The sequence below is a fragment of the Euprymna scolopes genome, chromosome 27 (genome assembly GCF_053919585.1).
Source record: "Euprymna scolopes isolate OS-2025 chromosome 27, ASM5391958v1, whole genome shotgun sequence".
NCBI classification, from domain to species: Eukaryota; Metazoa; Mollusca; class Cephalopoda; order Sepiida; family Sepiolidae; genus Euprymna; species Euprymna scolopes.
In genome coordinates, this window is record NC_136508.1 from 75,596,453 (window position 1) to 75,609,097 (window position 12,645).

Here is a 12,645-nt window from a genome sequence, read left to right on the forward strand (position 1 = left end):
TGGCTAAAATTGACACTTTTGTGCTTGTTTCAAAAAATAATTCTGTGTATATCTATTTAGCAGTTTTGCATGGTGCTGAACTGAAATTTAAATATGGTTACGCCTTGGGGACTTTGGGGGCTTAATGGGGGACAGGAAATGATGGACTTAGTCATTTCTTATGTTTCATGGTTCAGAACTCAAATTTACATATGTTAAGGCTTAAAACTGTACCGTTTGTTCATTTTCACCAGGAATTGAGTCCCCTGGGACTTTTGGGGGAGGGCAAATGCTGAACTTAGTCATTTTTTATGCCTCGTTCACTGTGCACTCACGGGGGACCATATATGCTTCACTTGTGTAGTCTGGTGTTACTCGATCAGACTGTCTACAGATACTGGTGCCTTGACACAAAATACACTAAACATTGGTATTTTTCCGTTTTATTTCCATTTGCACCACTCACTCATGTGCTGCAAGTCAAAACAAACAAAAAGAACCATATTTTTCTCTAAAACAACCAGACCAAACACAATGAATAAATATTTAAAAATATAAAATCACGAAGCATAAACCCGTGAAAATGATTGAACCTGCCATTAAATAGACATACATTTTCATAAAACAACAAAAACTACCAAGATGTATGAGATGTGCTTTAATCGTTGTTTCCTTTTTTTGTGTGTGTGTGTGTTTGTTTTATTTTTCTTTAATCGAAGTCATCAGAAATCAAGAAGTCTCTTTCCTGGAGCAAACACTTGAATTCTATACGAGATACATAGATATTCGAATACTCCATTAAAGTTTCTCCTTACATCTCAAAGATAGAATTTATAAAGAAGTTGGGAACATAACTGCTGTCTTCCTAATTGAACATTTACATATGCTAAAATATATATTTCTTGTTGCGTCCTGGTCTCACTGGATTCTAGAACAAGTATTCATCGAGCCTGGTGGAGAATCCAGCTTCGTGAGTACACTCAAGGTAACGTCATGTGAAGAATGCACACAATTCGTCGTAAGAGACAATGTGGTTTAACCATGCCGATAAGATTTGATTTGGGCTGCTAATACTATACGTTTTTTTTTACTGTTTGGTTCAGGTTAATACTCGAGAAAATATCCTCGTTCCAGGTTATCCTGACAAACCCCTTTAGAGGGGGACCTTAGAAACTTGAGATAAGCATTCAGGCTTCTCATGTAGGCATTTAAATTCAACCGCCGTTATACGTGCATTCTGAGATTCATACTAACATTAGAACCTGTGTAATATTTTTCTACATTTATGTACTAAAGTGGCACCAGTTATGAACATCCGAAAGCCACTGTTGCTTTTTGTTTGTCTTGACTTGCAGCACATGACCGAGTGGTGCAAATGGAAATAAAACGGAAATAATACCAATGTTTAGTGTATTTTATGTCAAGGCACCGGTATCTGTAGACAGTCTGAACGAGCATCACCAGATTACACGAGTGAAGCTGGATAGAGGACAAAGGTAAATTAGTTGTCAGAGAAGGGGGACAATAAAAAAAAACCATGATGATTAGTAATAATGATTAAAATTGATTAGAGCGTCAGCATTTTAGAGGACGGATCAACACTAACTCATTAAGTACAATAGTTTTCGCATTTGTTGAGATCGGAGTTCCCGATATGTGGAGAAAATAAAAGCGTGTTTTAAAATCCGACCTTGAATTAATATATAACCAGAATATCGAGTACTATATATACAGGAGACATTTATTACGATCAATGGAAAAAAGAAGGAAAGAGCATGTGTTCGGGTACATGCGTCATATTGAAAGTGTTCTTTGTGCATATATGTGTGGGGAGCTGATAAAGTTCTAATAAGCTCGTTAAATATTACTATTAAGAGATAATTAGATGTTCAAGATAAACGATATTGTTCATGACGGATTCGAGTTCTCGCATCTCTTTTGTATTTCATTTTACTTCAGTCGAAGTTCTCAGAAATCAAGGGGCTCGCAACCTAAGGCTAAAACTTGAACTCTATATGAGATGCATAGATAATCGAATGGTCTATTAACGTTCTTTATCTCTCAAACACTGAGTTAGTAAAGAAAATGCGAACATAGTTTTCCTCTCCCTAATTAACCATTTTATATCTTGTAGTATATCTTTGATTTTGGTTTCTTGGTCTTACTAGATTCCAGGACACGAATTTATCTAGTCTGGTGCAGTATTCGGCTTCGTGCAGTTACTTTAGGTAACATCACTTGGAGAAAGTGCAACATTCCTCGTATAAACTAATGCGAGTTAGCCATAGTGAGGAGATCTTATTTGAGCAGCTAATACTATGTGATTTTGAATATCTGGTACGGGTTTACTTCTAAAGAAAAAGTATCCTCATGCCAGATTGTTCTGACAAGCCCCTGTACAGAGAGACCTTAGACGCTCGAGGACAGTGTCTAGTAGGCATTCAAATTCTCTCCACTCGAGGACAATGTCTAGTAGGCATTCAAGTTCTCTCCACTCGAGGACAGTGTCTAGTAGGCATTCAAATTCTCTCCACTCGAGGACAGTGTCTAGTAGGCATTCAAGTTCTCTCCACTCGAGGACAGTGTCTAGTAGGCATTCAAATTCTCTCCACTCGAGGACAGTGTCTAGTAGGCATTCAAATTCTCTCCACTCGAGGACAGTGTCTAGTAGGCATTCAAATTCTCTCCACTCGAGGACAATGTCTAGTAGGCATTCAAGTTCTCTCCACTCGAGGACAGTGTCTAGTAGGCATTCAAATTCTCTCCACTCGAGGACAGTGTCTAGTAGGCATTCAAGTTCTCTCCACTCGAGGACAGTGTCTAGTAGGCATTCAAATTCTCTCCACTCGAGGACAGTGTCTAGTAGGCATTCAAGTTCTCTCCACTCGAGGACAGTGTCTAGTAGGCATTCAAATTCTCTCCACTCGAGGACAGTGTCTAGTAGGCATTCAAGTTCTCTCCACTCGAGGACAGTGTCTAGTAGGCATTCAAATTCTCTCCACTCGAGGACAATGTTTAGTAGGCATTCAAGTTCTCTCCACTCGAGGACAGTGTCTAGTAGGCATTCAAATTCTCTCCACTCGAGGACAGTGTCCAGTAGGCATTCAAGTTCTCTCCACTCGAGGACAGTGTCTAGTAGGCATTCAAATTCTCTCCACTCGAGGACAGTGTCTAGTAGGCATTCAAATTCTCTCCACTCGAGGACAGTGTCTAGTAGGCATTCAAATTCTCTCCACTCGAGGACAGTGTCTAGTATGCATTCAAGTTCTCTCCACTCGAGGACAGTGTCTAGTAGGCATTCAAATTCTCTCCACTCGAGGACAGTGTCTAGTAGGCATTCAAGTTCTCTCCACTCGAGGACAGTGTCTAGTAGGCATTCAAATTCTCTCCACTCGAGGACAATGTCTAGTAGGCATTCAAGTTCTCTCCACTCGAGGACAGTGTCTAGTAGGCATTCAAATTCTCTCCACTCGAGGACAGTGTCTAGTAGGCATTCAATGTCTCTCCAGTAGGCATTATCTCGAGAATGCATGCATATGAATGTTTGTTCCGTGGTTGAGGTTCGCGGAGTCACGTGCAGATGCGTACGTTCATCATCGAGTCTAGGCGAGAAGAGAAAGAAAAAAGGAACAGAAAGGACGAATCAACGGTCACAGGAAATGCGCACGTGTCATGTCAATGAGTTGCATGCGACGTGACATTGCTTTTGCGTGCGTGTTACACGCGCGTAGCTTGCTTTGCGTCTGTGTGGTCGAGCTAGACACAAACCGAATTTAGCAGTCGTAACGGTTCAGTATATATTTATAACATTACTCGTCTAGCTACAACCATTGTCATTACTTTTCCTTTCTTCTCCCGTGTACTGTAAAATAAAGATTTATTTTTAGGAGCTACATGTCTGTAAAACACGACATTACAAAACTATTTCCTAGTTGACTACAGCATTGCTCTTTTCAAGAGTGAAAGAAAGAGAGACAGTCAAAGGAAATTAGTGTAAAAATATAATAGTTTACCTAAAATACAAGCCTCAAAAAGATTTCAGAAGTTGATTATAAAAGTAAATATTGCACCCATAAGGATTGTTCCAGAAAAAATAAACCTCATGCAAATTTATAATATAACATATACAGCTGGACTAAACATTAGCAACAAAACCCTTCCTCACAAAAAAACACCAAAATACCCCCCCCCCCAAAAAAAAAACTAATGTAACCAAAGCAACACCACAATGGAAAATCAATGGAATATTCACTAAGAATACCAGAGTGGAAGGTAGGCTCAAAAGCATTGCCAAAAGAATCCGTGCCAAATTCCAAACAAATTGTGGAAATTTAGGAAGCATAATAAAGGAAATAAACAGCAAAATCCCAAAGGATTAAGCATAGCGTTGCAAAAATTAACGCAAAACTTAGAATAAACTACAGGGTGTTCCAAAAGTTTAAGGCACATTTCAAGTCCTTATATTTGTTTAACTATGAATGGTAGTAAGATGAAAGTGGTGCCATTTTAAAGCTAAATGCATTAATATTTTTGTGAGACTATTGATTTTTAAAATTCTTTTTCTGATCCAGTAATGGCGTTCACTCAACCAGAAAAGGCGTTTTGTGTGCTTTAATTTGCAAAAACTGGATCATAAACACTTGTTCAACATGCATTTCACAAAAAAAAAGATCTCACACCTTGCGATTTATTTTTGTGGGTATTTGTGAAAGGAATGGTCTATGTGCCTTCCATTCCAAGAGACGTGGATGAGCTGAAGGCCCGAATAACAGAAGTTTTTTCAACCATTGACAATGCAATGCTGGGACGTGCTTGGCAAGATTTGGACTTTCGACTTGACGTGTGTCGTGTGACCAATGATACATACATTGGACATGTTTGAATATTAATAAGGAAAATTTGAGATTACAAGCTTTCTGAATATACCAGATGCGTTTTTATATTCTTAATAGTTCTCAAGATATTCAATGTTAAGATATGCCCAACACTTTTGGAACACCCTGTATTTAAATTTAAAAATAATATCAGAAATTTCTATAGGAAAACTCTAAAGGAAGAAATTAAAATCAAAGATTCACCCATGCAAACAGGAATTTAATGATTACCGGAGACGCTTATTTGAAAAAGAGGAAGTGCATAACTAAGAAGCCCAGTGGATTGGGTATATGATCAATATCAATAAAAAGAAAAATAGAAATGTCTGAGCCAGAAATAATACCAGACAAAATTAGATCAAATTTGGCATAAGTTTTAAACCACAAAAATCTTGCATTGACAACATATCACACTTCTGGTTGAAAGAGCTGACAGCACTACACGATCATTATAGTAGATGCTTCAGCCGAATGTTTAAAGCTTATAAAACGACACCACCATGTCTATTAAAAGGCGATACAAGCTTAATACTAAAGAGGACGAAAATTAAAAATCCCAGCAAATATCGCCCAATATGCTGCCTCACCAAAACTTACAAGCTATTCACTGGATTGATAACATTTACGAACATCCGGTACTTAACTAGAGTAAGAACAAACAGGATGTAGAAAAATGCCTTGGCAACAAAGAGCAATTGCTCATCAATAATTTTGGATGATTGCAGGAAAAGCAAAAGAACCTAAATATGGCATGGATAGATTATCAAAAAGCATTCGTGGATACCAAAGTGCCTTGAACAAAATAAAATCTATCCGACCATAAAAGAAATGATAGTTACCCAAATGAACGTGTGCCAAACATCCCTTACACTAAACCATAACGTGGAAAGGATATCCATTCCAAATATTAAAATTTTAAAAAAGGAATCTTCCAAGGAGACAGTTTATTTCCTCTACTAATTTGCTTAGCGATTGATTCTCTCAGAACGGCCAAAGTGCTCGGCCGCCAAAAGCAATCCTCCAAGATAATTATCCATCCATTTTTCATGGATGATCTAATGCTGTATGCTAGCTCAGATAATGAGTTGTATCATCTTTTAAAAGACGTTCACACTTTTCGCAAGGATATCAAAATGAAACCCGGGCCAGACAATTGTGGCAAGTGAAAGCTGGTAAGAGGGCATCCACTGAAAACATGCAGGTCGATGAGAGTAGTAAAATCCTGAAAAATGAATAAACAGGAATATGACGAATTCCTCTGCATTGATGGAAATGAATTAATCCAGCATTCCAAGATGAGAGAGAAGACAAGCAAAGAATATTTATGCCGGGTAAGGAAAATTAGTAATACTCAAATCACCAACAAGAATAAAATTATGTCTATTAACCAACTTGCCATGCCAGTGCTAATATATAGTTTTGGCATTATTGGCTATCCTCAGGAAGATATAAATTGGTTCAAAACAAAGACAAGGAAAATGTCAACCTTGTGTCGAGTAATTTATCGAAACCAATGCATGCCTCACTTCTACCTACTCAGGCGAGAAGGCGGTATGGCACTATCGGAAGTTAACCATCAGCATAGAGCTACAATTGGTAGCATATGTCAGTGCATAAAAAGTCCCTGTAAACCAAATCGAAATGAAAATTAAAGAAACACTTGAGAACCGAACAAGTAATACAACGTCATTAACACAACTTGCCTCTCAGTTTTGGAAAGGACTGCCTCACAAATGAGGCAGAGGACACTAAACAGCCTGCTACTGAAATACCACTAATAGCCAGAAAAATTCACTTGCGAATTCCATAGTATTAAAACATCTTACTATATCTCAAAAAATCACGGAGAGGCTCATCTACCTACATATGAAAATTAGTATGCATAACTTAAATACTGAGTATGTTAATCAAATTTAAAATCCGTCAGCTGCTTTTGGGACACCCTGTATATATATATATATATATATATATATATATATATATATATATATACGTATGTATGTATATATGTATGCGTGTGTGTCAATTTGGCAATATCAGGCGCTCTTCGATTATCTCGTCCCGAACTCTTTAGACTCACACACACACACACACACACACACACACACACACACACACACACACACACACACACACACATATATATATATATATATATATATATATATATATGAGATGACACAGGAAAAGAGACGCATGGGAAAATAAAACTCAAGCGTGTACAATTATTTCACCTTTTGTCTTTCATACATTTCTATCCACACAGCATTTCATTATATTATATATCGTGCATTTTATAGTTATATGCTCTCAAGCACCAACTCGCACACACAAACACACACAAACAGACACACACACACACACACACAAACACATATATATGTGCGTGTGTGTGTGTGTGTGTGCGTGCGTGTTTGTGTTCGCGTACGTGTATATGTCTGTGTGTTAGAGAGAAATAGAATATGTATTATTTTCTTTTAGTCAACCAATAAATGCATGTCTCTCTTTGTTTTATAAATGCCACCAGATCCAAGTTGCTATTGGAAACACGTGTCGAACCGAACTGACCCAAACGCTGTTCCCATTAATACAATTGACCTGAAACCAAGCGATAACATCAAGGTATGTCTTGACGCCTGTAATTCAACCTGCAATATTGTTGTAGTCGACAAGATTGAAAAGAAATGCCAATTCTACGAGTTGGTGCCACTTGTTATTTCATCCAGCTGCTGCGAGAGTTATGTTAAAATATGCCCACCCCCAAAAGGTAAGTCACGTGTTTTTTTTTATAATTTAGACTTTTCAATATAATTCAAGTGTGAACAAAATAAGCAGTGCACCTTTATAAACGCATATTTTGAAAAAAAGAGGTTTTAAAAAAAAGTGTACATGAATAAATACAATTAAAAAAAATCCCATTCTTGCATTACCATCAAAATGTGTTACTGTTATTTAAATCAATAATATTTAGACAACAATCAGTCATTTAGCTACAACAATTGTCCACAATTTCTCCCTCTCTCTATGCATAAATCTAAGCGCAAATTCTATTAACGAAGCTTTTATTCTCGAACTGCCCGCCTCCTCCCCGTCCTGACTTTCACGAAAACACTCGTCCATCTGAAACAACTATCAATAATTTCCCTCACTTTTTTTCTGTGCCTAAACCTTAACGTAGATTCTATGAACAAAATTACTTTCTTAAACTGCTCGCCTGTGGAACTCTGCCCCGTTTTCCTGCTTTCAAACTGACTACAACATGGTTGCCTGTAAATCCAACTTGAAACATTATTTATGAGCCATCCCCTTAAGTAATCCAATTTACTAAATTTCAACTACTAACGATAATTACGACATGTTCTTCTTGACCACTGCACACCCATTAATCCTTCTCCTGGAGTCGTCTCTGGGCCTTGTATGTGGTGATTCTTTTGTAAAAAAAAAAAAATATCACATTTTTACTTTCAAATTGCCATTTTAACCCTCTTGTATCGAGTGTCATCTTTCTTTTTTTATATTCCAGCGGCAGTCTGCCAACATTCTAGCGTTCCATTTTCTCATTAAAAAGTTTCCCCATCATTCTAACATCTTGTTGGAATCTCTCTTCCTGTTTCATAACTCACATCAGTAACGGTCGTTATTAGCGGTAAATCAATGGTAAACGGTTGTCAGGAGGAAGAAAAATGAGTTGCAAAGGTGATCAAAAGCAGTGGAGAGTATAGGGAATTAGGAGAAACTTGTCAATCAGCCACTGTCTTTCTCGGTGATTAATTACTGTCAATGACTTGCATGAAATTCCTTACTAAACAATTATTAATTGTATTTTAGTTTCATAACCTTCATATTTGCTTCATTAAAACAGATTATATATTAACATGCGTCCAGTCAATGTGCGCATTGAGTAATATGGGTTCTATCAGCAAATAGCTTCACAGACAAGCAATCTTTTCGAGCAATGCGTGTTTGCAACCCGCATGCAACTTTAATCACGAGTCTTACATACCAAAATAAAATCGTATTCAAAACTTATGCCTGACAGACCAAAAAGAGAACGAGAGTAGTACAGACAAAAAAAAAATGCTATTTCAATCTTAATCGCGATAGACTAACACAATTGACATTTCAAATTTGTCTAGACATGATAAACTGACGAGAATGCGATTTCAAACTTAAGCATGATAGACAGACACAAATGCCATTCCGAAAATAATCGTGGCAGACTTACACAATTGCTATTTCAAACGTAAGCATGTCAAACACGCACATATATTATTTCAAAGTTTCATTTTACATAACAACTAGCAAAGCTTTACATTAAAAAATATAAAAATGTATCTTATACATGAAGAGAAATTACTGTGAACCTTTTTGTCGGATTCAACGTTTATCTTTGGTCCATCAGAAGAGGCTATTCTACAAGGTCTTTCCTCTTGCTTTAGAAAAGTCCCTCAATTGAGGCGCCTTTTCCGTAAAATCTTCTAAGCCAATATCTGTTTTATCTCTGACGCATGTTTTTCGAATTCCTCTCCATATTCGACTGACCGTAGCAACATGCAGAAATTTTAATGCAATGCTAATAAACATCTAACTCCTGATTCAGGTCACTGACTTCTATTCTACCCTTTTCACTCTATCCACTGTGATTGTTGTGTCATTACTGCTTATTTAAGGTGAACAAAGTTTGTTTTTTTAATACGATGTGCCTTCAATATGTTTCCAGATGTTTTGTACTAGAATTTAATATTGTCCAACTCTTGAAAATGCAGTATATTATTGCTATATATATATATTATGAGATGACTGACATTTTTTATTATTTCAGGTTATAATGAACAGTTACAAAAAGAATTAGAATACATCCTGTTTGTCACAGCTTGTAGATTCCAAAAATGCAGTCTGAATTTGAGGACATTTTAGAATAACGATATGCAATTAAATTCTGTTTTTAACTTGGAGAAAATGTATCAGAAACGTATGAAATGCTTAAGACTTATTTCGAACAATCTTGGACTAATAAACCACCAGATTCTTAATGGCATAAGAGATTCAAGGAAGGCAGAAAGTCTATGAGGCATAGTGATAGGGGTTAGAGGAGTAAGGAAGTCAGAACATCAGAGTTGATTGGACAAATAAAGAATTTCATGGAAAAGGACAGTCGTGAGTCTACTTAGACAATAAGTGTAGAGTTTTATGTCAGTATAGGAACTGTACACACAGTTATTCACGGGGAACTGAAGATGCGAAAGATTTGCACGAAGTTTGATCCAAGGGTGCAGTCAACAAGTCCATCCTTGTTATAGACTATTTTATCAAGATGGGGATCAAGACAATTCTTTATCCTCGCAATAGTCCGCACCTTGCTCCCCGTGACTTTCGGTTATTTCCGGAGCCCACGGAAACCCTTAGAGGTTGTTTTTATTAGACAATTGAGGAGATGAAATAAGCTGTGACGAGGGTCCTTGACATGCTCACACAAAAGGACTTCCATCGGTCCTCTCAAACGTTCTTGAAAGGGTACAACAAATGCATTGCAGTCGGAGGAGAGTACTTCAAACGGGACTACCAATAAAAGTACCTATAGAAAAAGTCTGGAAAAATATTTAAGGCACCTCGTATACCGAGACAATGAACATGATAAATGTTCTTTTTATCCAGTGTTTTTGACGACGCTTGAATCTTAATAGAAACTTTCTTTGCGTGTAACTTTATCTCAGTGAAAGCCAGCCACACTATATTGTTATTATAGGAAGAATGTAATAAATAACGTTGTTGTTCTCATATTGGCAGGTGTCGTGCAAGATTTACTCGCCCGTAAAGTATTCCAGGTTTTTCATTCATCAACATATCCTTTAGAATATTCTGAAAATACTCATCATACTTGGATATTAAAAGCACCGGCCAGGCAAATCATTACTCTACAGGTAAGAACTTGTTTCAGCCTTTCTCTTCACTTATTACTGGCGAATCGATAATTAATTCAAACTTGAACTGAGGTGTACTAAATCTTTATAAAGATTTTGAATACCCAGGCTTACATAATGGTTTCATTGAAACGTTAGTGTATTTTTGTATAGGCACCCATAATTGATTAGAGAAAAAAACAGCGTTCCGAGTGAAATTTAATACTTTAACTAATATAGCTACAGGTTCCAAAAATTTAATGCTTCAACTAATACAGGTTCCAAAAATGTAATGCTTCAACTAATATAGGTTCCAAAAATTTAATGCTTCAACTAATATAGCTAAAGGTTCCAAAAATGTAATGCTTCAACTAATAAAGGTTCCAAATATGTAATGCTTTAACTAATATAGCTACAGGTTCCAAAAATTTAATGCTTCAACTAATATAGCTAAAGGTTCCAAAAATGTAATGCTTCAACTAATAAAGGTTCCAAATATGTAATGCTTCAACTAATATAGCTACAGGTTCCAAAAATTTAATGCTTCAACTAATATATATATATGATCTCTCGAATTCAGGATTTTGGACTAAAAATCAAAGTAAAAATTTTTAATTTATTCATAGAAGAAATAAAATACTTAGTAAATAGTAAGGTAGAAGATTGTAAAAGATATGCTGGCTTCAAAAATATTATGGAAACAAAATTTTCGGAGGCTGGCGAACTGGTACGAGACATTAATTTTCAATATGCATGTCCTACGTGCCTTATTGGACAAGCTACTTACAAAGGACAGCGTGTAGTAATGAAAACCTGAATGTCAGGTGGCATTCGATAAAAAAACGTCAGATCTATGCCTCAAGTATTATGGCCCAAAAGTAGACAAAATAGTCGCTAGCGACGCGAGCTCATATGAAATAAAGACCTATATTTTATATAAAATGCAGGACGGAAACAGAAAACCGATTGCAGACGCGGCACGATTACAGCTTTTCACAGAACGAGAAAAAGCCCTTGCTATTATCTTCGCAGTTATAAAATTCCACCGATATGACACGGACGATTCTTCATACTACGGTCCGACTCTAAAACTCGATTGCCAATCTTTGAATCGGCTAAAAGGTTACTCATTTACACAGCAAACAGACTGCAAATACATAATGTTGATTTACAGTTTCTAGTTAGAGTACCTCTCCTCCAAGCAGATGACACACGCTTACGGATTTTCGAGGTTGGTTCCGAGACATTTATTAAATATTTTCTAGCGAAACGATAGTGAAATTGAAAATATGATGCGCAATATAATAAGCAACTTTGCAGTTGCATTACAGAAAATTAAATGCGAAGCACATAAAGACGAATATACAAGTGTTACAAACAATAATTCAGAAATAAATATAAGAAAGCAGAGAACAGTTATACTGTGTGCGATGACGGTGCAACGAGAGGGTCGTCATTACAAAAAAGAATAATGAATATATAATGAATATATAAATTATATAATGAATATATAATGAATAGTATGGTTCATCGTGTAAAAATAGAATGGAAACCTCATGTGTAGTTCCGTATATTGATCAATTATACCAGAAATATGGTCGAAGCATGCAAGGTTTGTGTTTAGACGGCAAAAGCACCTACTATCACGTTTCAATTGTAGCCAAATACACATCAACCTTGGTTTAGAAATTATATAGATTACGCACGACCATGGAAGGATTAGTATTACTTAATTATAGTGGACAGTTAAACAAAATGGCTACAAGTGTCCAGATGTAAGACATCCACTACAAGGATAATTATTAATTCCCTCCATGAACTATTTGCCAGTGTATAGTCGTCAACTTTTTAGTAAGTCACAACGAAATCAATTTTCGTCCACAGACCGCAAG

The 12,645-nt window shown here is 36.5% G+C and overlaps 1 protein-coding gene across 1 annotated transcript in view; it reads left to right on the plus strand.

Annotated features, from left to right (window-relative positions):
• LOC145248918 (uncharacterized) overlaps positions 1–12,645 on the plus strand; it is a 424,846-nt gene that overhangs the window by 203,538 nt on the left and 208,663 nt on the right. Inside the window, exons 9-10 of the mRNA XM_080110703.1 lie at positions 7,381–7,620; positions 10,641–10,774. Coding sequence (XP_079966829.1) covers positions 7,381–7,620; positions 10,641–10,774 — 374 coding nt within the window. The remainder of the gene's footprint in view (positions 1–7,380; positions 7,621–10,640; positions 10,775–12,645) is intronic.